General features: G+C 33.3%; 2 protein-coding genes across 2 annotated transcripts in view; both read left to right on the top strand.

Annotated features, from left to right (window-relative positions):
* The first annotated feature begins 580 nt into the window (after positions 1–580).
* Positions 581–24,171, top strand: LOC124631295 (mitochondrial folate transporter/carrier). The gene is made up of 6 exons (XM_047165656.1): positions 581–928; positions 2,071–2,224; positions 5,695–5,944; positions 15,346–15,459; positions 17,029–17,174; positions 20,520–24,171. Exons 1-6 carry the CDS (start codon positions 781–783, stop codon positions 20,686–20,688), a joined length of 981 nt encoding a protein of 326 aa, XP_047021612.1. The 5' UTR covers positions 581–780; the 3' UTR covers positions 20,689–24,171.
* Positions 24,172–25,342: 1,171 nt separating this feature from the next.
* LOC124630225 (ras-related protein Rab-32) overlaps positions 25,343–27,264 on the top strand; it is a 39,221-nt gene continuing 37,299 nt past the window's right edge. Inside the window, exon 1 of the mRNA XM_047164015.1 lies at positions 25,343–25,501. Within this exon, the coding sequence (XP_047019971.1) occupies positions 25,358–25,501 (144 nt within the window). The 5' untranslated portion in view covers positions 25,343–25,357. The remainder of the gene's footprint in view (positions 25,502–27,264) is intronic.

Raw genomic sequence — 27,264 nt, 5'->3', positions numbered from 1 at the left:
TTGTGTATTTTATGTGCTGATTTTTTAGTTATTGAACATAAATAAGTGCACGAAATGTATTGCAACGGATTGAAAATGTTATAAATATGACGTTTGTGTTGTGTTTGAGAAAGTGATGCGATTACTTATTGGTAAGTTTTCACCAAATTTGAAATGCCTAACTTTTCGATAGACTTAAAAACACCGTAATTATTATCTTTTTCTGAATTAACTAACCCCATTTGACCTTTGCACGTTGTTGTCAAATAAGTGAGCTCTAAAGTTATAGTTAAAATACTTCTGATCAGTCATTACGGACTTAGAATTCATGTGTTGAAAGTTAGTACAAATTTTTGACTTCCATGTCGCGATTCAAAATATCCCGCCGAATCAACGGTAAAGTCATATGTCAAAATCTTGTCGAGCAGAGGGGTTAAATACAATAAAAACTTTTTGCGTTAATATGTAATTAAAGCAAATAGCACATGACAAGAAAATCACGTCAATGTCATATTCCGTCTTACTTTCATGGCTGCAGTAAAATAATAGTTATTATAAAAATTTAAAAGTCTCTTTCGTTCCGGAGAAAGGAACGGCATGTTCTATTACTCTGGAAATCGTTCATTTTTTATCGCACGTAATTCGTGGGATTATTACGAGAGCAACGATGTTTAGTGAAGATTGCATTAAATTTAGTTTCGTTAAAGATTTCTGGGAAAGTGTGTGCCGGTAAACATAGGTGTCAACAGGGTCCCCGCAAGATGCTATCAAAAGTTTTATCTGTGATTTAGTAAATTCACCATGTCTACAATGAAGAACCCTAATTCGTCGTCTTCTAAGGCATTGTTTTCCCACATCAAGTACGAGCACCTGGTAGCTGGTATATCAGGTGGCGTGACCTCCACACTCATACTGCACCCGTTGGATTTAATTAAAATTAGATTTGCTGGTGAGTAGTGCGGATATTTCTTTCACGTAATTACCATGTGAGGTCTCGTGATTTTATAAGGTTAAACATTATCATTTGTCTGGTTTTCTGACGAAACAGCGCTCGTTAAATGTGGTACGTGTTTAGTTAAAGATAATCAATGAATTAATTAGTATATGTTAATGAGCCCTCAGTAAGTTTCGAACCAACCTTGAACTTCATAAATAGTGAAAGTGACGACAAGACTGCTTTGTTTACATTGTGCAGATAACTTCCTCGGTGATGCAATATCAGATGGGCTGCAACAGGCTTGTTGTGAATCTGTTGCCTCATGTTTTATGTGCCATTTGCCCGATCTTTGTTCCCTTCACTATTTTGAGTAACTCATTGAAGTGCTGACTTGTTGATAGCCATAGAGAAGTTATTTCTCCATTCTAATTTTAAAAATAAGAAACTAATCATGAAGGTTGTAACAGTATAAAGTAATACAGGAACAATGCAAGGCTCTTGCTTACTTCCTAAAGATATTTCTAATAAGATTGAATACTTGAGAAAAATTACTGCCAAGATGTTTTTTGTGTGGGTGTGAAAACTTTCCGCTGTAATTAAATTATACATATGAATTTCTTATTTAATGTAAAAAAAAAACATAGAAATGTAAATACTTATTGCATTGTAAATTACATATTATTATAAATGCAAATAAGATGTTCTGAAATGCCTACATTATGCTAAATAACAAACAAAGGGTCTTTTGTTTTTACCATTAATTGCAAGAGATTTGAACAGACCATTTAATCAATTGTCTATAAAAAATATCAACATTTTAAATAACCAGAAGTGCACGTTGCATTCAGAGTGACAACTAATGCTGCACCTTTTTATATAATGTACCAACCTAATCTAATTTGTATGCAAGCAAAGTTCTGGGCACTTTCACAACTCTAGCCATTACATGTGCTAGTATAAGGCACTATTTGTTCTATTTATAATCTCTATGAAGCATACATCAATAACATATAAACAAAAAATAATTGAAATCTCTGCCATAGTCAGGAAAACAAAAGAAAAATCATGTATCACAAAAATCCATATTCATAGCGTATTTAGTATAATTTTAATCCGATCTGTACATAAATTCTAATTGAAGTATGGTATTTCAGTTAACGACGGCAGGACCGCAACAGTTCCTAGGTATGATGGGCTCAGCAGTGCATTTGTCACTATTGTTAAGAAGGAGGGAGTCAAAGGACTATACAGGGGAGTCACACCGAACGTATGGGGGTCGGGCTCCGCTTGGGGCTTCTACTTTTTATTGTGAGTATTTTATTTGTATTTTTATTTTTTATATACAGCTGGTGTAAGCCAATTGTATGTAAATGAAGGTAAATAATATTGTTTAAAAGTTCATTGACAAAGTCAAAATTAAAGATACAACATTTTTATAATCCCTAAATAACATTGTAAACGATGTTTACACCATGTTTATAACAACAGAGTAACAGGAGCTTACTAAAAGTTTTTCATAGCAGTTTTTTGTAAAGCGGAAAAGGCCAGCATAAATGTCTCCCCTATCTATGAATTACTTATCTTTGTACAAATCTGACATAACAACAAACCTTTATAAATCCTTGACAGATAAAGTAAAGCAATCTGATCACTCAACCAGAGCATAGACTAGAAAAAAAAACACCAATAAGATCAAAGTATTCTGTATTTCCGTCTATAAAAAGTTTGGAAGTCATGCTCCTATTGGCTGATATCTGGCCTCTTTACTTCACGAATGTGCACAGATGGCCTTTAAAGTATGATATCAGTTATCTATTTCATACTTATTGTACACCCACCTTCTAAAGCCAATATTCAGTTGAATTCAGCATATTCGTGATATTAACATTGCAAATTCAACCTTAAATCGATGGAGATAAGATACATTTTGTGTTGGTTATAATTGTGCGAACATTTGGTCAAATAAGCCAATTGTTTTACCAGCATTGTATTACGTGTTTCAAGTTATGGGGGCGAAACTATCATCGGCTTCCGGGCACATTTCCAATCCCGTGTCATTAGTTATTTGAGTGATGTAATCTAAGCATAAGGCGATGATTTCTACGATCCCTAACTTACACTTGTAAGTAAAGAAAAAAAATTACAATGGGAATGGAAAGCACGTACGGTTATTCTCAGTTCCTATGACTAAGTTCTTGGCAGCCGATTGAAAACCCGATCAGTCTCGCTCGACAGAAAAAAGTCTCGATATTTGAGTAGTTTATTCCCTAACTGTACAGCTTAAAATAGCCATATTCCTAAAAGCTATTTAACCCTATATAAGGTCATCTAAAAATCGATGTTATAACACATACAACCTTCGTGAGAACAGACGATATGAACGACTGAAATAGCTAATCAATATCGATAAAGTTTGTCCAACCCTATCACGTGTGTGACGTCATCGGGCACTAAACCAATATGGCGAAGTGCTTTATGATGCATTACGAGAAAAATTGAAACGCCTTAACTCACACGTGTCAGCTTTTATTACATTGTGTACCAAACTACGTCAATGTATATTTAAAATTCCCACACTTAATGAAGCAAGAGAGAGAAAATAAAGGGCACTTATGACGTTTTTGGTAAATCTTTGAGCCTGTTATGTCAACATAGAATTCTCGGTCTATGATTTAGAAATTCATACATTTGACCGTTTGGCATGAATCATGCGCTGTCGTCGTGCTTGGAATTGGCAAGATTTCCAACTATATGGGCAGGTACGAAGTTCGCTTAGTAAAAGTAGTGACGACTTTCTGTCTGCAATCTGTTCCACATTAAGACTAGAGGTGGTAACAATAATAATAAACACAAAACAAATATAAATCCCGTGGATTGTACGATACTCTTAAATGTTCAATTTGAATAAGAAACCAAAACTCTGTTGAGTAATTTTCCGCAAATAATTGAAAAGAAAATGTTAACGTAACTTGAAGAAATGTCGACTCTTTAAACGTTAATAATTCAGTTTTCATATTGTCAAAAATGCGTGGGATTAAAAGTACAAAGAAAGAGCTTTGTTTTCAAAATCCATTTTTGTGATTTGGACGACCATTCGTTTCGACAAAAATAATAAAGTTACTGGCTAAGCAGCTTGTTAATTCAGGAAAAGATAGAAAGAAACTTAATTGATTTCTATATCTCATTGTTTTAAACATATCGTGTGTATGACATTACATTTGGTCACGATTTTCGCTTTGGCTAATCGTGTAATTAGCAACATTGATAAAGAAATAATCTCTATGTTCTATTATGTAATTGCTTTGTGTGTTTCATTGAAAAATTGGCATCACATGGTGTGAACATTACCATATTTTTGCAATGTTTTCGTGATAAGAATATGAGGATACACAATGTTATATTATGTATGTATTTGATAGCCACGTTACATTATGACGATGTCAGATGTTCGATAAAAAGAAAGTAAGAAGTCATGCAGATTGAAATGATAATATGGATCGAATGTGTTCGACATCCATCATATTATAATCCAACTGTCCCTAGCTATCTCCATTTCATACATTAAAGAAAGTCCTGAAAAATACTACACTTACTCATTATCCTCCTGGCCTTATCCCAATTTAATTTGGAGTCGGCGCAGCAGGCTTTCTCCTTTCATACTCTTCTATCTGCCGCCATCTCACAAGTAAAATTCTTTCCAGCTAAATCGTCTTTCACGAAATCCATCCATCGTTATTACCCACTAATTATTTTTTACCATGTCTTGTTAATAGTAAAAACATTTATTTCACTTGTAAAATAAATACTTAAGAATTTCCCAACAGTTAAGGTGAAAATTGTATGACGTAACGCAAACGGAGTGCGCTTAAACGTGACTTCAGCATCACGTTTGTTTCTCGAATCAATTGTTCCGCTGTTACCGGTAATGTCTCCGGTTTCAGAACGATCTATTGATTTTTAGTCATATGGTGTTTCTTCGAATAACTTTTTCCTGGTTGGTTACATATTTCAGTAGACTCTTTATCTTTATGATATTGAAAATCTTTGACACTGTTCTCAGTTCAATCAAAATTGCAATTAAACAATACTTAGGACAAAAGGAAATTCATTGGTATATCTGAAGAATTCTTAATCCGTTGTTAAAATTAATTTTAGTCTAGAAATTAGAAATTGGAAACAGGAATTTACTATTATTCCATTACAATTTGGTCTACGTTGGCATATGTCCAAGTTTCAATAAACTTCTATTACCCATTTCTCAACCTTTTGTCACTTTAATCCAATCTTTTCAGATATAACCTGTTGCTTATGGTATTAATTTTGATAAATCTTAGCTTTTTATATGCTGATGGAATTTCCCATTTTCCTCATTCATTGTGTTTTATTATTGTACGTAAACATTAAATCACGTGCCACTCGGAGAAAACTGCCAAAACAAACATACGTGTCAGCATCGAATGGGTTAATTTGACACATTCCTTACACATTATTTTAATGGCTTTTGCAAGATACTTCTTTGACAAAGAAGCGTGTTATCTTTAGCATTACCCGTATTATTTTAATAACAATAATAAAGCCTTTATTAAACAATATAACATTATTTAATTTATGTTTAGGATCGCATGTAAAGCAAGACAATTTTCGCGTACCGGTGTTACCGGATTAACAACTAATCTTATAAATATTACAGCTCAGTTAAATTGAATACAACACGTGATTAATCCATTACAAATGCGCAGTAAAATCCACGATCACTAAACAGTCTATTTTCTTCGCAGTTATAACGCAATAAAAACATGGATCCAAGGCGGGAACGCGCGGACGCCTCTCGGGCCAGGCCTGCATATGCTGGCTGCAGCCGAAGCTGGTGTCCTGTCTCTCGTCATGACAAACCCCATATGGGTGGTGAAGACCCGCTTGTGTCTGCAGTATAGTGAAGAGCATCTGGCTGATAATAAGCGGTACAAAGGCATGATCGACGGCCTCATGAAGATCTATAGGACCGAAGGCATCAGGGGACTGTATAGGGTAAGTTTTCTTTACTTGTAAATATATTCAGAAAATTTTTCAGGTACTACAGGTATATCTGTGTATATCGTATTATTTGCACGGAATGTGGTACAAAGGCTGTTAAGTCCATTTTTTGCAGAACAAGACATTATTACACCTTTTTTGTGGTTATATAGCGTGTATTTAATGGGCCAATGATATGTTTCTTTCTTTGTCAATGTTGATGTCAGCCTCTTTATCGAATAGTTAACAAAACCATCTAAAAATAATTCTAGACATCAATATTGTTACAAGATTGTATTATCGATTAGATGATACGCTCAACTTATCGATATTATATAATCGATTCAAGAAAACTGATTCGATTTGCTCGCCCGCATGTGTCGTATGTGCAAGAAATATTCCATTAGTAATATGAAACAAAGAAACTCAATCTTTTCTTAATACAGATTATAAAGCTGAATAGTTTGATTGTTTGAAAGCGCTTATCTCGAGACCTTGTCTTATTTAAAAAATATTTCCATATTAGATCTCTAGTTTTTATCCAGGTGTGCGAAGTAGTTCCCACGAGAAGAAGGGTATCGGCATTATTCAATGCTTTTAACAATTAACATTGTTGTAAAAGTAGCATAATTATTCTTCTATTAAATGAATACTTACTAGTCTTAGTATGTACATGTTTGTAATAATAATAATGTACATCAGTACATATTTATTAAGTAGGATGATGTGTTTTGCATACTGCAATGTTATGCCTCGTGGTTCTTTGTAATGATAGATGAATTACAAATCAGTTACCTAATGACTTCTCGTCAAGGGTTGTTGTTCGTCTTCACAGTTGCTTACCTTTCATACTCAGTGGGTGTTCATATTTTAAAGACGTTTTGGATTAACCAGGATTCATTTCTTGAAGAAAGAACGCGTTTGAAAGTGTAGGTGACGACTAGTACGGTAGACTGCACATCAGTGGTAACTGTCATGCACCTCAACTCAATAGTAATAAGTACGATTTTCCTGTAAAAATGTTCCCACTGACCTGAAGTTGACTGTACCAAAATAATAAACCTAAAAGTATGATACATTCTAACATGTAATCTCAATGATGATTATTCATGTTGTATCCAAAAATCATATGATAGTACTTGAGGTGACGTCACAACTAATTTGAAACACAAAAGTTAGTGTGGAGTGGTTGATAAAAATATAGCGAATATATTAACCGTATCTAAGTAAACTTATTACTATATGAGATACGTTTTATTGACTGTCTAGTTGATGTACAAATTGGCTTCGTACATAACAAGCTTATGGCCGAGTCCACCTTTTTTCTTTTGGGAACTATATTTTTTGTCACCAAAATTTATATTTGTCATCAAGTTGTATCACCTAATAAATAGATCTATCGCCACGAAATATTTTCGTTCTCAGATAAACAAAGAGTGTTCCCAGGTATGAATTAGCAAATTATTGTTAATATAATGTGTAAAATATGAGATGGATTACCAATAAAATTGTAGTGCATTACATGAATATAAACTTCGTTCTTATAATAATAGTTTTATTACTTAAATAATAGCTTGGTGCTCAAAATGGTAGATCTGTCACCAAATAAATCGATTAATCGATCCCTGACTGCGACTCCTTTTTATTTGTTATTTTGTCACCAATACAGTAGTTACATTTTATTTCGTTCAGTTATTAAAATAATGTATTCGTTACCAATTTAATACATCAGTTTATAATTTTAATAAAAATATGTTCAAAGGGAAGAGGAAGGGAAGGGAGACAAATTGGCGCGCTTTCGGGCCTCAACGAATGGGTTGTAGGTTGGTTGTAGGTACGATCATACGATGCGGGGCGCGGGCAGTGAGATTTTTAACAATAAATATTGATTATTTTGACTTTGATTAATTGTTTTATTTACTATTCAGCTAGAAATTTAATTTAAATATATTTATACTACCTGTGGAAACTAAAGCCCTTGGGGGGAGGCACATGGCCAGTTAAGTAGTAGACTCTTTTGGTTGAAATGATGATGACGACCACCCTACATTTTTAGACCTTCATGAAATTTTCTAGTGATATAATATATGATTTATTGGTGATCTCTTTAAATTAGTTTGCTTAAATACTATTAGGACAAACCTATTATAATACATACAAAATCATTTATTTGGTACTTGACCCCATATCTCCATGATTTTCGGTAATTTATTGTGGAAATGATTTTATATTGTTTGGTGACTACATTTGGTGACAAATCTACTATTTTGAGGGCAAACCCTATTATTTAAGAAACACAAAATGAATTAAATTGGTGACAGCTTAAATCATACCCTTTTCTTTTTAACGATGGTGAAAATCATCAAATGATCCCGCTGTGGCCGCCGTGTCCACTTTCGCTCATCCAGATTAAAAGTCTATAGTCTTTTTCAAAATATGGGATATCGAATACTGAATTAATTTCTCAAATTCGACCAATAGTTCCCGAGACTGAGTTTAGCGTGCTTAACCAAACTAACCCATTATTGGGTTGCCCGGGTAACTGTGTTGCTTAGGTCAGATAGGCAGTCGCTCCTTGTAAATCACTGGTGCTCAGCTGCATCCAGTTAGACTGGTAGCCGACCCCAACATAGTTGGGAAAGGCTCGAGAGATACCCATACAAATAATTTTAGTAGAGATTTAAAAGAAGTTCAAAGTATTTATCCAGTTTACATAATGTTGTATTATTAAATAGAACATTTACAGCATGCCGATGTATGCAGAAAATAGGTTGACCACAATATGCCCGATAAGATTCTAGGTGCCTGAACTACATAATATCACGTGCAGATTGTAACAGCTGCGAATATTAGTTTAATCTAGATATTTTCCGTTACAATCTAGACTGTTTTCCTGTTTATTATCATGGCCCGAACACAGACACATTATGTGTCTAAATAATAATAAGTAAGGGACGATGCTTCAATCAACAGTTCACTTATAAACGGTTTGTAGAATAAATATAAACGGTTTGACGTATTTTCGGTCAAAACGTTAAAAATATTCTTCAGTTGAAAGTTATTTGGCGATTGAAAAATTGGACCTATAATGTATTCAGAAATGTTGATTTTGTTATTTCACTTTTTTCGCGACATTGAGAAAAATAATCGGGGGATGATCGATTGGTGTCTAATCGGAAGAAATTCTTAAGATAGCCACTGATTGAAAGCCTTTCTGTAGATAGTATTTAAAAATATATATTTATTTTTTGGTTGCAAGATAAACATAAGGATTTATAAGATATACCTACCTCAAATATATTGAGAAAATAAAAAGCGAGGAACATTGAACGTCCTCCATAATCTTTTTCCAAGGTTGACAAAACAATAAAAAAACTTCGTCCCAAAAAGAATAGAGTAACTATTTATTTTTTAACTTCATTTTTATTTACTTTTGGTTTTATTTCTGACGAATAGTATCTAGTAGTTTCTAGAACTGAACGAATTTCTTACATTAGCTATGCTTCTAAATTGGCTACTTTGTACTGCCATTATTACTATTGAACGATTTCAATAAACCTTTTGTCCTAATAAACGTGTTCTAGAATACCATTCATCTTTATTTTGTTCGTTGTTTACGTTACTGAAATGGATTTTTCCGTAGTGGCCATAGTTTAAATAAAACTAGTCATCTGTAGTAATATAATAATGAACAAACATGTTTTTGTTTATTAATTTATTAGGCTCCGAAAGTATTTAATCGTATCCCCGAGTAACAGGCTGTATTTCATCGGGGTACGGGCAGTAGTTGCCACGGGATGCTTAAGAAACTGTGGGAAAACCACTAGCAGACTATATTTCGTAACAAATGACGTAAAAACAACAAACTATTATTACTCACGTTGTTATGATGACTATTTGTTCACACTTGATAATATGATCAACAAGATTAACCGTAAGTGTTTATTTCGCAGATTAACACCTACTTTGAAAGAGTTATATTTAGGTACTTTTATGTAACGTAATATGAAATCCTTAAATAGTGTTTTATCACTCAAATAATTTCTGGAATGAGGTCAGTGGGTAGTTTCAGAGCTATCGCACATAACCATGCATACTTACAGATCCATTTAAATACATAATTTTATTTTAGTATGCAATTTTTAGATGCCATATTTCTGTATCATCTTTTTACTGCTTTAACATATACTCTATTATTAAGTTAATCATATTTTAAACTTACCAAAATTCAGGTTTTACATTTTTTTTTATTAGATACATTTGTTCATTTGAAGTCTTCTTCATCCAGCCCTGTGTCGGCGGAGTATGATTTCCGCTTCCATTCCTCTCTGTCAGCCGTCACATTTCCTTCTTATTCATATCCTCTTTCAGGCAATCAATCCATCTTTTCCCCGGTCTACTTACCTCTCAAGCAAAATAAAACAAAAAAATATACATAGGTGGTCAAAAGTTTCCATTACTCATATAACTTATATTAGCTGAAAGAAGTGGGAAAAAATATCTAACGCCATAATGGTTCAAGGACCTTAGTATGACGTCATCCATCAGCAGATTAGTAGATTGGTCGAGGTGGCTCAGCCCATTTATTGATTAGTAGGTACAGTACTAAGGCTAAGTGTTTCAGTAAGTTTGTTAATAATGGGTATCGCCTTGGTGTTGTCCTTGAAGGAAAAAGTGTATTGAAAATGTCGGGAAAATTATTTAATTAAACTTGAGCAAGAACACACTATACAGTTCCATCGAAATAACGATCCAGTGGGCCAGTTTCACCGGTTACCGACAAAGTCTCTGATAGCCTGTCAGGGACATATCTGACAGATAAATATAACTTGATTTTGCAGGTTGAAGTTAGCAATATCGAAAATATTTTTTTATTTGGCAGATAGTCTTAACTATTAGATAACTGACAGTTTATCGGTAACCAGTGAAACCGGGCCTAAAGGTAAGCGTCCACAGGCCCGCATCGCACGTATCGGACGTATCGCATTATAGCATAGCTATGTATCTGACTCTGAGTCGTCCATACGATGCGGATCAATGGACGCCGTTGTATGAATTCAGGTAAATCCGTTACGTGCGATGCGTCCGATACTTACGATGCGTGCCTGTGGACGCTTATCTTAAATAATTGAAATAAAGACGAATCTTGACAAATAACCAAAAAAATAGTAATAACACCTGTCAATTTCCTAAGACACATTTAGAAAAGGCACGCATGTTACATCACTTTTGGGTCAATACATGACCTTGGTATCGTCTTACAAGGCCAAAAGGGCCCAGTTGAACAAACGGAAAGCTGGTGACAAGGTCATATCATGTTTAATGATAGAAGGGAATATGTATATACGTTTGATATATGGTGTAATTATGAATGAAGGAATTATTAATAGGGAATGATAGAGCGATTTTGTGAACACGCAATGGTAGGTTCATGGAAAAAGGTTGTCTTAAGTCATAGGAATAATCGCTCTTCTTAGGCGTGGTCTCTAATGAGGTTTTTATGTTCTAATTACGGCCATTAATATAAGTATATTTTTGGGAATTTTTTTATTAATATATCTAATGACAAACATTAAGTTATGTCAGACTAATCCGAGATTTGATGATTAGTGACTAAAGCTTTTATAACTTCAGTATTTAAATAGCTATTATAAAATAATTAATACCAAATGCATAATATGTTTCAACACAATGCCTTGTGGTTACATACCCTTTTTGATAATAGTAAAGTCCCTTTGACCACAATATACAAATATTATTTTTTACGTTTTCCTGGATCGTTCCGTATTAATCGATAGTTTTTGAAAGTAACCCCTTTTCCATGTGGTTGACATTTTATTACGAATTGTCCTCAGATAGGCAACATTTTTCTTGGCCCCAAAAATTTCCCAAGTTCCTGAAATTCCTAAACACATCTTTAAATTTCTTAAAATTCAAACCAAATTATCATAGAGTTACTTATAGAATAAGATGCGTAACGTTTGAAGATGAAACTTATGCATTAAACACAGTCACTGTAGAATTGAAGTAGATAACACTATAATTGGGTCTGTTCTGAACACCAAGTGCTTGAACCAGTAAACCAGTTCAAACCGGTCAGCTGATATTCACACCGGTTCATAGTTCATAGATATGGAATTTGGATTGCGATACATTCAGCTTTTAACTAGTGAAGACACTGAAATGAGTTTTATTTCTATTGGAGAAAGATTGAAAATTGATTGGCAGTAAATTAAGCTGTTAATACACGAGTAAATGGTGGTTTTAAAGCTCTTTGTGGATTTCGATTTTATAGTATTGTAGTTTGGAAGTAACCTTCGGCAAAATGTTAAAGTGAATAGTGATGAAATTCTAGCTGTCTTTGCAACAGATACATTTGCATATTATTAGACTCAAATCAGTTATATATAGCCTTATTATCTCAGTATTTTTAGAAATTAAAATAGGAATACCGAATGGAGCTAGCTTGGATTTACAAAATTTTGGCTATCCATAATCAATCACATGTGATTGACAAATTAATATAGAATTGTCAATACCTACAGCAAGATTTGAGGGAGTGTTTACAATATTTTAAGCAAGTCATTGTTGTTTTAAATTCTTTACTGTGTCACATTATATTTTGTTATCAAACCGCGATTAACATGGTCCATCTCCATTTTCCAACATGTTATTATTTAAAGTGAGACCACTTTAATCATTAGTTTTATTTCCGTATGAAAATAAACATACAAGAACATTCCGGAAGGTGTCAACGACGTTGCCGGAATCCATCCAGATACGATTTTATAAATCTGTTAAGATTGTGCACCAAGATGGATAAGCAAATATTTCCTTTTACTACAGATTTCGCTCATGCAATGTTTATTTAATAAATATGTTGTTTTTTATCCCATAATTGTTTTGTAGTGGATAAGGGCAAGAGGATGATGATGGTTAGTAGAAATTATTGTTCTTCATACTATCAAGATAATTTCGTGAATATTGCTAAAAGAGACTGTATCTTTGCAATACGTAACTACAATTCTTGGAATTTCCAATGGTAGTAAATATTTGTACACGAGATATTTGTTTAGAAACTGCGTTCTAGTACTTGCGAATGTAGCGTCCATAAATTCAAGTATTTAGTGTACCTAGTACCCACAAATACGTATAAGAACATGCGAAAATGTACGAATTGGAGATATCTCCAGATAGTACTGATATGTCGTGGGAACTTTACTTCCATATTAATAACAATTAGGCCCAAGTTCGCCGTCAACTTTATCGTCAGTACCCTTAAAACAACTGTTAACTTTGACAATTGAACGAGATTCCGTAGTAAAACAGTTGACTTAAGAAAATCTGACGTTTATTTTGTCGGTTAACTTGGGCCTAAAAGGCAGTAAAAAGTTTGCTATATAACCTTTTTTATTAGCCCAGCCTAAATATACGAATGCTGAAATTTCGTGACAAATTTCGTCATACCAAAGTTAGGCGTAGGGTGGGCCAGAATTAGAATGCGTTGACCTTCAGTTTTAACACTAGGTGACTGGTTTCCAAAGCCTGTTCAACGGCCTAATTGGTCATTGTTGTCTGTAGCTAAGTTGTGACTATACTGGATATCTTTTCAAGTGTTTGAGTAAAGCCTGTCATTTAAAATGGCAGTTATAAGCTTCGATTATCGGTATTTTAGTGTTTGGTTTGGTAATTGCAACGCATTATAGCGTATTATAGCGCACTCGCAATGACCAAACGGATTACATGTATTTTATTCGCCTGAATCGGTGTGTAGGCTTGATTGATGAAATAAGTATAATAAGGTATTTGTTGTTGCATTTAAGTTGACTGCAATTTGGTTGGTTTAATAATGATTGTGTAACGAACAAATTGTGGAACGAACCAAAGTAACGAACGTTCCTAGCTAAAATATACTTATTAAAACTGTGTGAACATTTAGGGAGTAGTGAAGGGTGGGTGTTTTTGGGGGTTGTCTTTTGTTTTTCGAACGATTTTCTTTTGAATTTGAGTTTGTTCTGTGGCATTTTTTACCATATCGGTTTACACAGCAAAAAGTTAGTCATGCAAAACATGGGCGCAGTAAATTTAGTACCAAATACCGACAATACCTAAATCAAATATTTACTTAACATGTAATACCTAAGTCCTTAATCTGGACTCGTAATAAATCTCATCGCTTATCTGTTATGTACTGTGATGGCACAGATAACGGGCTAAAAGTAACCACAAATATTGACGTGAATATTATAATCGCAGGGATTTTGATGCAACAATATTGTTATTTTGCTAAAACACACTAGAACATTTTAGGCAGGCAATACACGGACGACTTGAGTCAGTCAGGAGCAGCAGCCCGAATTAATTGCAACTGCTCGAGCGGTTCGTGTATGTGCGTCCATAGAAGCAAGTCTGCAGTTCACTGTGCAGTCGACAGCTTGGAGCTGTCGCCCCTGATTGCTTCAAGCGGTCCGTGTATCGCCGTCCTTAGTCGTCTATTGACTGAATTATTACGTAGTAATTGTTTTATAATCTGTGCTTATGTTCTCTTTGAATAATGAATGAAACCTTAACCTCCTAGCTAGATAAGCTAATGTGCCATTCAACAGTCCCCCGATTGCAATTGTTCAACTTATTTCTGCCTTTTCAATTCATAAGTTCAAATTTCTCAGACAGACGGGTTTTTTTATTAAAAAAAAACTCAGAGTTACATGGTTTTTCAGAAAAACGTTTGTAACTTTTCATGTCAACATTTCTGAAAACCCACAGTAGGTACTTCTGTTTAATACCTAGTATGATTCTGTACAAAGCCGGAACAAACTAATTTCCATCAATTTCGTGTGACGTACACACGTACACGAATGCAATACAATATTGACGGTTTTTTTTTAAACAGCAGTTATTATTCACATGACTAATGATTGATGTGACCTTGGCATCCTATGTAAGATCAAATTCGTAGTCGGTCAAACCATACCATTTTTACTGGTAAAGTGACAAATGTTAAAATAGAACTGAAACCGGTTTACAAGAAACTAGTCCAACATTTTCAGTTGATTTAAAAATGGTAATAAAATTCGCTTTCGTTCACATTTACAATTATAGGATGCAGCCTCACCCTAAATTACAGAATGAATAATAAATTAATTAACCTGATAGTTACTGTAACAAAAACAATAATAATTTTCACTATGTACGTTGACATTCAAGCTTCTTTTTGTGAAATATTGACTTTTTGATCCAATCATCTCCCTTTAACCCGATGGTGGACTGGTACAGAATGCCTTATGGTATCAAGTCCGGCCAATGTATCTACATTTTTTTGTACACGGTGCTTTAAATAAATAAATAAATGTGTATCTACAAAGAAGTTTATATCTATAATATTAGTGCTAATGTATCCCATTGTTACGTTCCAGGGTTTCGTCCCCGGCATGTTCGGGGTGTCGCACGGCGCGCTGCAGTTCATGACGTACGAGGAGATGAAGAACAGGTACAACCAGTACAGGAACCTGCCGATTGATATCAAATTGGTAAGTAAAACATACAAGCATTAACAATATACATAGAGACTGGTAATTTAACCTACTGTTCAAAATACCTTTGCTCTTTGTCAGCCTCAAATTGTCCACTGCTGGGCAAAGGCCGCCAAGCTTTGGCCCTACCTCTACCATATTTCAAAGAATAGCAAACTAATACAGATTTATTTTAGGCCAGGCATAGAAGTATCTAAGTTTTGACAGTTAAACAATTGGAGAATGGTCAATTCCGACTCCTTTTACTTACAATAATTTATATTACAACATTTGCTTATATCATTCATAAATAATGGTAAAATAAAGGTAAATTGTGACTAATATTAATGCTGCCTTTAAATATTTGTGATCTAACACAGATTGATACTTGAGGAAAATGCTACCTAAGTTTTGTGCCATCAGTATATTATATTTTTTTGTCTCTTCGCCAAAGTACCTAGAAAATCGTATGACTCACATATTGCTTAAAAATCACATGTTGCTTGACTGGATTTAATATTAAGGTAAAAACAACAAGAAATAGGATTTTAGATATTTGTTACCAATGTTGTTACCTATAGATGTAAGCAGTCGAGTTACTCCCTGGAAATATATTAAATTCACAATCTGGGTAAATGTTAACCATTTCGCTAAACCAGGCTACTGCCAGTGCAAAGAGGTAATAATAATATTAGTGAAACCACTTCCTTTCTAATAACTATTAAATTTTCTTTCAATCAATGCCACTTACCATAATTCATAATAAGTATGAACTTAATAATTATAGATATTAACACAGGGTTGCCATTAAACAAAATCGTTGGCAAAGGAAAATAATCCGCTAAGCCACGGTCAATCATCAAGGTCATTGCCAACGTATTGCCATGATATTGTCCTCATTTAACCGACAATAGAGTGTTATACTATAGAGTTATTATAGCTACTAATCGTATGCTCCATTAGGCTTATTTCTTGTCTTCCTTGTTTCTCGTTGTTTGCAAGCATATATGTCAGAATTTGTTGATTTAATTTTTAAAGCATACCTCAAATACATACTAATAGCCACATAAAACCAGGTATAGACCTTATCTGACAATCCATGTTTAGAACAGTTATTTGTAATAAATAATTTAATAAGATGGTGATCTGAGACATACGGTACTGACAACAACATATTATGTCATCATATTGTTAACCACACAATAGGCAACAAATTATCCCTTATATTTTCTGGCTAAAACTGGGTTTGGTATGTATAATCCAGATTTTTGACAGGATAAACATCTGAATTGTGCACTGTATAGACATCCTTCCTTTGAACCATGTGACCCACCCAGCAGTCATGATTATTTGAATGCAGTTCATAACAATTACATAAGTAAATATTGTATTCATTGTAAGTGTTCTGTATACAGGGACAATGGTGCTGCTATATATTGGTCATTAAATTAACAAATAAAACTGGTCTAGAAAAATTATATTGGATTTATTTACTACGTGTTTCCTTCCCCAAGATTTTATGAGTTAGCTACTGTAACTAAAAGCCCTAGACCCGTAGTACATATTTTCTCTATATTTGAATTTCAGACATCAGTAGAGTACCTAACCTTCGCGGCGATCTCGAAGCTGATCGCTGCAGGCGCCACGTACCCCTACCAGGTGGTGCGAGCTCGCCTGCAGGACCAGCACCGCAGCTACGACGGAGCCTGGCACTGCATCAACGAGACTTGGAGGTACGAACGAATCAGAGGCTTTTACAAAGGCCTAACGCCCTACCTACTACATGTAACGCCTAACATATGCCTAGTTATGCTCATTTGGGAGAAATTCACTAATAATGATTGAGTTATCTATGTCATCTGATGGGAAATCGCGTACACAACTATTTGTTCTTTTGTTTTAATTTTGACATTTGTTTGACAGTTCTGACAGTTCGCAGTTTACAGCTGTTTTTTTTTTCTGTTTAGTTTTTTTTTCTTTCTCTCTCTCTCGTTTGAATATGGAGTGTTTAAGGTAAGCGTTTAGTTTATAAGCGGGATAATTTATTGTTTAGAATAGTCTATATTTGTATACTTATGCATTTTTTTGTTTGTATTGTATCATAACTAACATTGACGTGACTTTGACAGTTCGAAATGGATTTCCTAGTTTCCCCGCATTCTAGTAGAAGTTTTACTATTAATAGTTATGACTTTAACAGATTTGGCATAGTTGCCGCTAAAGGGACAGTAGTTGGCACGGGTTCAAAGCGAATTTCGTATTTTTAATAGTGATTGATATGTATTTCAAAATAATATGATGACTGTGGTAATGTTCTGAGAAATTGTAAACCTATGTATAGAATTTATTATTAAAAATTTGACTTGTTTTACAGTCCGTAACACAAACTTAACGTTTTATCCAATGGAGATGAGAAAAAAATATTTGTTGACCAATTCCGAATTGATGTTGCATGTGATTGTGTTACTGACTGTACTTATAATTAATGTTTTTGAATAAAATGTAAAATCTGTCTCACGACATATGTTGTGTTTTTGTTTTTATTTATTTATTTTTCTAACAGTAGTAGTAATCTCTTGTAAATAGTAGTCGTACTCTTTCCCATCAGATAGTGACTGACTTAATTTTAAATCTGGCAATACTCGACAAGAAGTATTGCCAGGCGTAGCACAATTTAGTTTTAATTTATCAATTTTTTGTGATAATAGGGTATGTACTTAAACTGTCGCGCTTCCCGAAGTATTTACATTTTAAAAGTAAAAGACAAGATTTTCTTTTTGAAATAACGTTACATGTGTGGTGAGACGACGTTAGGTTCTTTATATGTAAGATAGTTTCGTTTCAGCTTGCCCGTAAATGAATAAATTATAAAAAAATATAAAAAAAGTTAGTAAAAAATACTTTTCTCACAAAAATTATCTTATGCAAGTCTGAATCTAATCTGTCTTAAATCTAAATATTAAATGTAACCCGCCTTTGTTGTAAGTCAAACATATTTCATCTCCAATATAAGAAAAAATGCCAAAAAAATGAATTTGATCATCCCCCTTTTCGTCATAGTAATCTGTAGTACAATCACGCACAACAGTAGTTCGTTGTTTTATCATAAGTAGGGACATTGTAATTTTAAATACTCTATTTATTTCATACAATATTCACTTAGTGACGATCTATTACGTAACAGTTAGACGATGTAACTATTACAGTTGACAGAAAATATTTTTAAACGAAGTTATAGTGACATGTGTGGATCGAAAAAATACACCAAATAAAATGTGATTAAGGAAATAATCTGAAATCATTAGATGTTGTTTTAATGCACGGTTTCAACGCTAAGGATTCGTTGCGATAGGCCTACTTAACTTTTTGTAGTCTATAAATGAGTTTCTTCGATGTCGTCAGTGGCGGGATTAACGCGGGGTAGGGTCCATAGACTAAGAGAATAGACGAACGCCCAAGATCACTGACAACATAAACGTCAGTTTTCTTAAAACAACTGTTTAGTATGAATTTTTACGTTTAGTTTTCGAAGTAAACAGTTGTTTAAAGAAAAAACTAACTTTTTGTCGATGGAGTTGGGCGTTAGCCTCTAACGAGCTTTAATGAAACGTGTGAAAGAGAAAAGGCAATATTTATTTTTCTAATAATTTAGATAACACTACGTCACAGCACACAAGAACGGATGAAGTGACAGATCTAAGGAAAATATACTGTTGTTTATTGCTTTCTCTCTTTTAAAAGATCGCTCGAATTTAGTCTCTGTCTATGGACGGGAGTTAAAAAATGAGTCTACAGGAAGGAGTTTTTATTGCAAGTACTATTTAAGCATATAATGCTAAACATGTAGGCAAAATTAGTGGCGTGCCCTAAATATGTTTTTGTACGCCATCTTACAAACTGACGCCTTTCGTCAAATGCTTTATGTGCTTAACTGTACCAAGACCTGTGACAATTTTGCTACGTAATTATATTATTTTTATTTATTTGTAAAATAATTTATTAATATTTCAATTTATATGCATTTTACACTAGATTTAGTTAAATGACATATCTACTTAAATATGACCTCTGAAAATAGACTTTTTGTGATGTCCTTTACTGCCTGACTTGGAAATATTTTGAGGGTTTTTGTATATGTTTATTTGTTACTTAAAAACTTGAACGATGGTGAATCTTAGGTCATAAAAATAATAAATAGTGTTGTAAAAAATAATCGCGTCAAATCAATAGATCTTCGCGTTATATAGTGTCTTAAGATTTGCCACGTTCCAGTTTTAAGTTATATTTTTTTATATGTATAATTAAAAAAAATGTGTTTATTATCTAGAAGTAGTTCCTATCGTTTACGTAACTTTAGCGTTGTGACCGATCTGTTATGATTATTGTCTTGTTCGGTGGCTGGCCACGTAGCAATTTGTAAGACGTATAAAATAATCAATTTATTATTATATTTTTATATAATCACTGAAGTTCAATTGTTTCAATTCGCCTATTCAATTTGTTTAATCAATAAATGAGAGCAAATTGACTGAGTTTGTTATTTCGTACATTTTCGTTTTTAGAAGTTCTAGTCAGGTTCAAAAATTCTCTTTATTAACAAATCAATTACGTAAATGCAATTCAAATGAATAAAATACATTGGTACTACCTCCAAAACCTTAATTTTCGACAAATAATCATATACGTAAACTTAGATTTATAAATTGAAATAGATTTTCAATAAAAGTTAGCTAGCTAAATACTTAGAGATTTGCTATAGCAAAATTAGAAAACTAAAGCAATTCAGTCAGATATTAAAAGTTTATCAAATTGCCATTTACACACTCAAAAAATTGTGACAAAAATATATCTCAAAACGCAAGGGTAAGTATCCAAAATGAATGAAACATAATGTGTAGATATTTTATTTCACGAAAGCGGTTGAGCCGTACTTGTATGTAAAAGTACATGTACACATTGTTTTTCTATGACCTTACATGTACAAAGACAATTTACGCACACAAGTGTGACTCACCCGCTTTCGTCAAATAAAACATCTATACATACACAATTTTTACAATTATTTTTCCAATTTCCAGGCACGAAGGTTGGCGTGGCTTCTACAAAGGCCTCAAGCCGAGCATAGCGCGAGTGTTGCCAGCTACAATGATCACGTTCTTAACTTACGAGAACGTGTCACACTATATGTTGAATAGGACAACACAGTCAACTCCAACAAAGTCGCCTGAGATTAAACTGGCTTCTTAATTCAAATGTTTGTTACTGGTTTGTAATAGTTGGCTTTTTTGTTCTTTTTCTTTTTTTTTTGTTTGTGTGGGTCAGTAAAGAGGTTTGAATTTTGTGTGATGGTAATACATGACCTCTTTGGTAAAACATAAAATCTATGTGTGACTGTACATAAAATGGTTGTATATTTTTTGTTAAATTGATACAACGGCTGGGATTGTACTGAAATCCTGGAATATAATGACTATTGCTGTGACAGCCTGGTAAGAATCACTTTTTTGGGTCAAGTTCACTGGTAACTTAAACGTCTGTTTTTATTAAAAGAACTCTTCAAATCGAATTATGAACTTGAGAGTCCATAGTAAACCGTTGTTTTAAGAGAACGGGTGAACTTGACCTTAATACTTTATGAATATTATGCTGTATATAGCTCTCGTTTTGTCGTATTATAAATAAGTGTGTAAGTAAATAAGGGAATTGTAAAACTGGCTACCGAATACTGCTGGACTGCAAGCTAGTAGCTAAGACGTAAGTTAAAATTAATTATTTTATTATTATAATGACTATAGGTATTGAGAAAATAGAATTACTGCTCCAAAATGTAAGGTAATATTGATTTCATGTAAAAATGCTTTCTCGTAGGTAATTTAGAAGCCTGTTGAAAGCCTGTTGAAGCCGGTATATTTATTTTGAACTAATCTACCTCGAAATTGAATTATTTTAATCTATTTTACTTGCCAATATGTTCGATTTTCTTATTATTTTATTGATATAATAACTGCCCGTTTTTTGTTTTTTTTTTTTCAACTTACATGTTATTATAAAACTTGAACATGCAAAATTATTGTAACAATAGTATAAAATCGTATTTAACTTCCCAAATGACTATTAAAACAGTAGAATATGGTGTATCACAAATAAGTAGGTAAGGTATTTTTTATAAAATAATTGTGCTTAGATTTAAATGTGTGTAACGTGCAAGGCACGAAGCTTTTAAGTGTTTTTTTTTTCAAAATGTTATGAATAATATTTTCGCGTTGTGGGATAAGGAGTGACCCATGGTTATACACTAATTAATGAAGAGATCATTATTTTAAGTTAGTTTAGATACCTAAAAATGTATGGGTGCACTCTACTTCACCATGGTTTTATGATAAGTATTGGACGTTCTAAAAACAAGGCATCATTCACACCGTTTGAATAATCCTTTACTAAAAAAATAGTTTTGATTGACACTGCTACAATGAGCTCAAAACTATTGGTTCCAAAAAAAAAAACACTTTCCTGTTTAGTAAGTAGGTAATTCACTCCCTTTTCTAACACTAGTGTTTTATTGTAATTTTAAGGTGTACTTGAATTAAAGTCAGTACACATAATGAAACAGCCTGAGCGTGCTTAAAAAAAATAGTGTAATCAATGCTTAAATGTAATCATATTTAGGATGTTATTTTACCAACGTGTTAATCACTACAACTTGATACGCAGATAGTCTAGCTAGAGGCCGAGAAAGGACAGGCTTCTAACAGCAGGGAACACCTAGTAATAATCAAGTTTGACAAATAATGTAAATGGGACTTTTCTATGTCCTCGTAGTATGTTTTTGTAATGAAAGTATAAGGTCTGAAATAGTTCAGTGAAAGTTATTTAATATGTTGGGAAAATAACACATTACGATATAAATTAGCTGTAAACTTTTTTATAGCTTAAGTTTAAAATGCAGAGCACTTTTAGGTTATTTTCTAAGGAACGCGGACTTGTGACTAATGTTCGCGTTCCTATACCACTTGGGCCGAAATATGCTGCAGTAATTAATACAAAATAAGGACTTAATAAGGTAGAACTATGATTGAAATTAATTATAATAGTTTTAAGGTTAGTCCTCACTTGGGTGTTTGCTAGAAAGGCTTTTGATAATACAGCTTGTTACTGAATAATTGAGATGCATTATACTCACTAACACAATCGGCATCTTTTGGCCTTTTTAAGGAACGCGGATTAAAGTTACACTGGGAATAAGATGTCTTTACATTATAAAGGCTAAACTTGGAATAACGTTACTCTGTGTTCGGGATTTGGAGTAAAATGGAAAATTACGATAAAGTGAGGACTGAAACAAGATTATGTAGGTAGTAGGTATGTAATAAATTCTAGAGTAAGTTTTCTCTCTAAAATTGTACGAATGCAGTTGTTTGTTTCCATATTTTCAATTCAATGAAAATAATTTAGTTGAAAATTCTGTTTGTCAATCGCATTTATTTACAAAATTATGGTTGGAAGCTGTTTGCAAAAAAGGTTAAAATTTTGGTGTGTATTGTAATAAGTAATTTTTGAAATCTATCGATTAATAAAAAATAATCGATTTATTAGGAATAGAATTAATCAATATTAAGTATTAGATATAAGTTGGGATTGATTTATTTGTTATTAAAAATACTGTGTGTTAAAAGTAGAAATTAGTTACAATTTTTATTTTTGCAATGTCGTAGGTTCCTTTAATCGAGATTTGTTCAAGTAATTTATTTGGGTTTATTTATTATTGGGATGAAATTTTCTGTACAAGGGATTACTTCAAAATTCCTTACACCGTAGAATATAGATGTACAACTTAAAATTGATTAATCCAAATAAAATTAATATGCCATTTTAATACAAAATCTGCCGTTATAGTTTCAGTTTTTTTAAGTAATTTAAATTATAAGAACTGTTCAAATATTGCTGTGTATATTTAATAATGCTTATTATGTATAGATATAATCCGGTTAACCACGAAAATATATATATATATATAAACAATTTGTCTGCCATTTTGAACTTTATGTTCTAGTATATAAGGTTGGTTGTAGAACCAGGCTGTGTCCACACCTAAGTAGTTCCTTTTAAGTTATTTAATTAAATGCTTGTTAATTAACACCCAAAGACATTGTAGATGGGTAGAAACAATCTAATGTTTTAATTATTTTAAGCATCTTCATGTAAAATACTCTTAAACATCTTGCATCACAAAACCTTTTATTAGTGTGAAATGTGAATGATATAAACATTTTTCATGTTATGAATATTGTCACAAATATCTTACCTATATAAAATTGCACACGTTTTTCTAGCACTATAAATATAAACTAGGCTATAGTTATCGGCACGGATATTGAGCCCTGACCTTCACCTGCGCAGAAGCGATTTATTGGTTTATTGCCTTATGTGTACAGTCGGCAAAGCGATCCCCACTCTTCCGCCGAGAGCTCAATATCCGTGCCGCTAACTATAACACTTTCATAAATTCATTGCATTATGTTGTATGTGCAGTCTTCAAAATTACAACGCCGAAATACTGAAACGCCACACAATAGGATGATTTCAATAACGTTTGAGTGTTTCGAGGTAAAGGCGTACCTAGTTAGTTACCATATCACATTTGCTAATATTACCTGTCAATGCACACTGTTATAGTAATGTAAGTATGTAGATTAGTCTGTTTTTGTTTTTCAATAAATGGATAGAAAAATAGTATCGTCTTTTGTTTTTTCATTGCACCTGGAAATAAAAAATATTCAAAGTATACACACAACTGCCCTCTATTTTAATAATCTGACATTCATGAAGATAAAGTGTTCTTTTATTTCAAGCGAAAGTGGTGAGTAAACGAATTCTTATTTATACTGAAGGGCTTCATTAAATCTATTTTCTTTTTACGCCAAGCAATGGATACTTACAAAATCAGATTAGAATCCTATTTTCATTTTTATTCTAATAAACACCCGCTCACTCATTTAATTTAGCACCTACCTACACATACAACCTGCCAAAGTAGGAACTCAAGAACTCAATCAGCCTATAACCAAATTAATCTTTGTGTCTACAATAACCTGCATTGTTACAATTATCTTTACAAATAGCATTCCATTGCATTTTAAACCCTAAACTTCCACAAATAAGGTTGATCTTAGTTTCTCGGTGCATTGTTTTGTTGCTAAGTCCTTTCTTCATATTGAAGTGGATCTTAATAATAGACTGGTATAAATACGATGTTCTCCTGTAATCTAGTCTTACTCGGTCTGGTACTGTCTGACAGAAGTTTAAGATAATTTACCCACAAACCAACTTTAATTGTCTTTATTTTGTTCAGTCTCCGGTTCAATCATTACGCGAGTGATCCAATATATTATAACTTCAGAAATATTATTTCTGTTATGAAAACAAGTCGTCCGCCGAAGGGTGAATACTTAAATAACTATAGGTAATGGTATCTATTTACCTTACCAGTCATGAGTAAAGTGTCAGATTTCAACGCGTGTAATATTCATTGAGCTTAATCCCTTTAGTTCGAGTCTAACTCCTGCGTCATCAATAGGAAACCCAACAAAAAGTTCCGTATTCACGATAAAACTAATCAAAGGCATAGCGAGCCCTTAAACCAGTAATTATAGTTCGGCCATTCAGAGAATGCGTTCCTGACACGTCGCGATTGAACTGACGACGTAATAACATTCATTGATTATTGATATAATAATGTTGTTTTAATGCTCCTCAATTGTTAAAACGGTAAACAACCAGCAAAAATATTTTTATCGTAACTGCAACGCCATTGCAAAGTTACGTCGTCAGTTCAATCGCGACGTGTCAGGAACGCATTCTCTGAATGGCCGAACTATAGAAACATAAACATAATCATAACGTTATCTACGCGCAAAACATGTGCACCGCGGTCGCCCGCATCGCGGCAGTCACTTCGCGAGACCCTGACAGATTACGTCGAGAACCTCCCGAGCTGCTGAAAAAACACTCACTAAACTGCCCCAAATACCGCGCCATCAAGAAACTACAGTTCGCCAATATGGTAAGTACAAAAAGTATTTATTCCAATCTAGAATCTGCATTTCTAAGTTACGCTTAGCGAATCACAGATGGCGTTGTAACAAATTTCTTTTGTTTTGCTTTCGCGCGGCTAATGCACCTTTGGAGAATGTGTCATCCCGGTACTCGGAATGTTTAAACACGTCTACTATATCTACTTTATTACAATAAGTATAGTTTCTACACTTGTTAATTGTTGATAAACGTTGTACGTTGCGTGTTATCTTGTTCTTTATCTGTCATGTACTGTTTAGGTATTAAAAATTTACCTATTTACATAAGAATAAGTACTTCGTAGTATATTATCATTATCATGTCATTCATAGGTGTGATACCCATAGATAAAAATATAAGTATGGCGTTATCGTGACATTAACTTACCTTCAGGATATTTTACCCTACAGTCATTGAAGAATTGAAAACTAAACCATAGGTAGGTTACATTGTAGCAATAAGTTAGGTACGCTATAATACGTAAACATGCTTCTAATTGTCTAGATCAGTTTATGCACTATCTTGATAGCAATCGCGACAGTTAAACATTTGCGAACGTAAATAACTCGCATGTATTTGTATAGGCGGCGTGTATACCTATGCAAACATTTACATAAGTGTACCTACAGGTGTACCTATGTATACTTAGCTCTTATAATTATGGTGGTGATGCATAGCCTAGCCATGGGTGAAAAATATTGCTTTTATGACTGAAACGATTAGAATCCGTTTTGTGGGTGGTTGTAATTGTGCATTAAGAACACAAACACCTAAATAATCTTCCTTCGAAAAAGTAATCTTGTTGTTAAACGGTTTAACAATAAAATAAAATGTTTACGGACAATAGTTTTCCTGTCGAGTTATTTTAAGGCCTGAACTTAAATAATACTGGCACCGAGAATGTCTTGCTTGACCTATGCCACTATTATTTTTAAAGCCTAGATATTGTAATATTACCTACCGTTCAAGTACATAAGTAAAGTATTAAGTACTTGTAACCTACTTACCTATTGTTGTGTAGTCAGGTAGGTAAGTACTTGACTAACTACAAACTACTATAATACTTTGAACTACGTTACTGTAATAGTGAATACCAACCTACCTCTCTAGTAAAGGTAGTGTGTAAATTATCTCAGAAATAAATAGATGGTGACGTCATAAATAAAATGTTCCACGTAGGCTTTTAAAATTAGAATTTAGGTATTAAACCCGTTTACGAATATATTAGAATAACACTAACGGAAATATTCCGCACCTAAATCCAGATTTGAAATGTTTTATTATGGTTTTAATTTTTCGTGTTGGCAATTCTTATTGATTTGCTACGAAAGTACTACGCCAGTTACGATGTGGTTACGCTGTTACTACGAAACATCACTGGATGCCGTTTTCGTTTCTGCTATTTTTTTAATTTAGGTTTTTAAGGCGAGGAAGTGGTCAACAATAATTCCATAACCGGCACGCGCATCTAAGGCGCCAAAAGGGGTCGGAGCGTCTGAGCGGGGCGAGGATAACAATACGCGCGCTAGCTTATAACTAAAAGTCGTAAGCGACAAAATGGTTTTGTAATTTTAATATTTAGAAATGATAATTTAATAAAAATTCCTACTACCATTTTAAAGAGTATGTATATACTCAACTACTAAAAAAGTTAAGAGGCTTAAATCGGTCCCGTTTGCCCATAATATGTGAATCTCTTTTTAAAAAGAGGTATGTTTGATATATTTTTCTCTGTTATAAAAGTTACCTAAT

The sequence above is a fragment of the Helicoverpa zea genome, chromosome 1, assembly GCF_022581195.2.
Source record: "Helicoverpa zea isolate HzStark_Cry1AcR chromosome 1, ilHelZeax1.1, whole genome shotgun sequence".
Classification (NCBI taxonomy): domain Eukaryota; kingdom Metazoa; phylum Arthropoda; class Insecta; order Lepidoptera; family Noctuidae; genus Helicoverpa; species Helicoverpa zea.
The sequence above is the reverse complement of the archived record's forward strand: the minus strand, read 5'-3'. Positions and strand labels throughout refer to the sequence as shown.

Excerpts from the sequence above, each read along its gene's own strand:
- LOC124631295 (XM_047165656.1), top strand. The coding sequence starts at position 781 with ATGTCTACAATGAAGAACCCTAATTCGTCGTCTTCTAAGGCATTGTTT. Across the intron at positions 2,225-5,694 it reads TGGGGCTTCTACTTTTTATT|TTATAACGCAATAAAAACAT; the intron begins GTGAGTATTTTA and ends TTTTCTTCGCAG. Across the intron at positions 5,945-15,345 it reads GCATCAGGGGACTGTATAGG|GGTTTCGTCCCCGGCATGTT; the intron begins GTAAGTTTTCTT and ends GTTACGTTCCAG.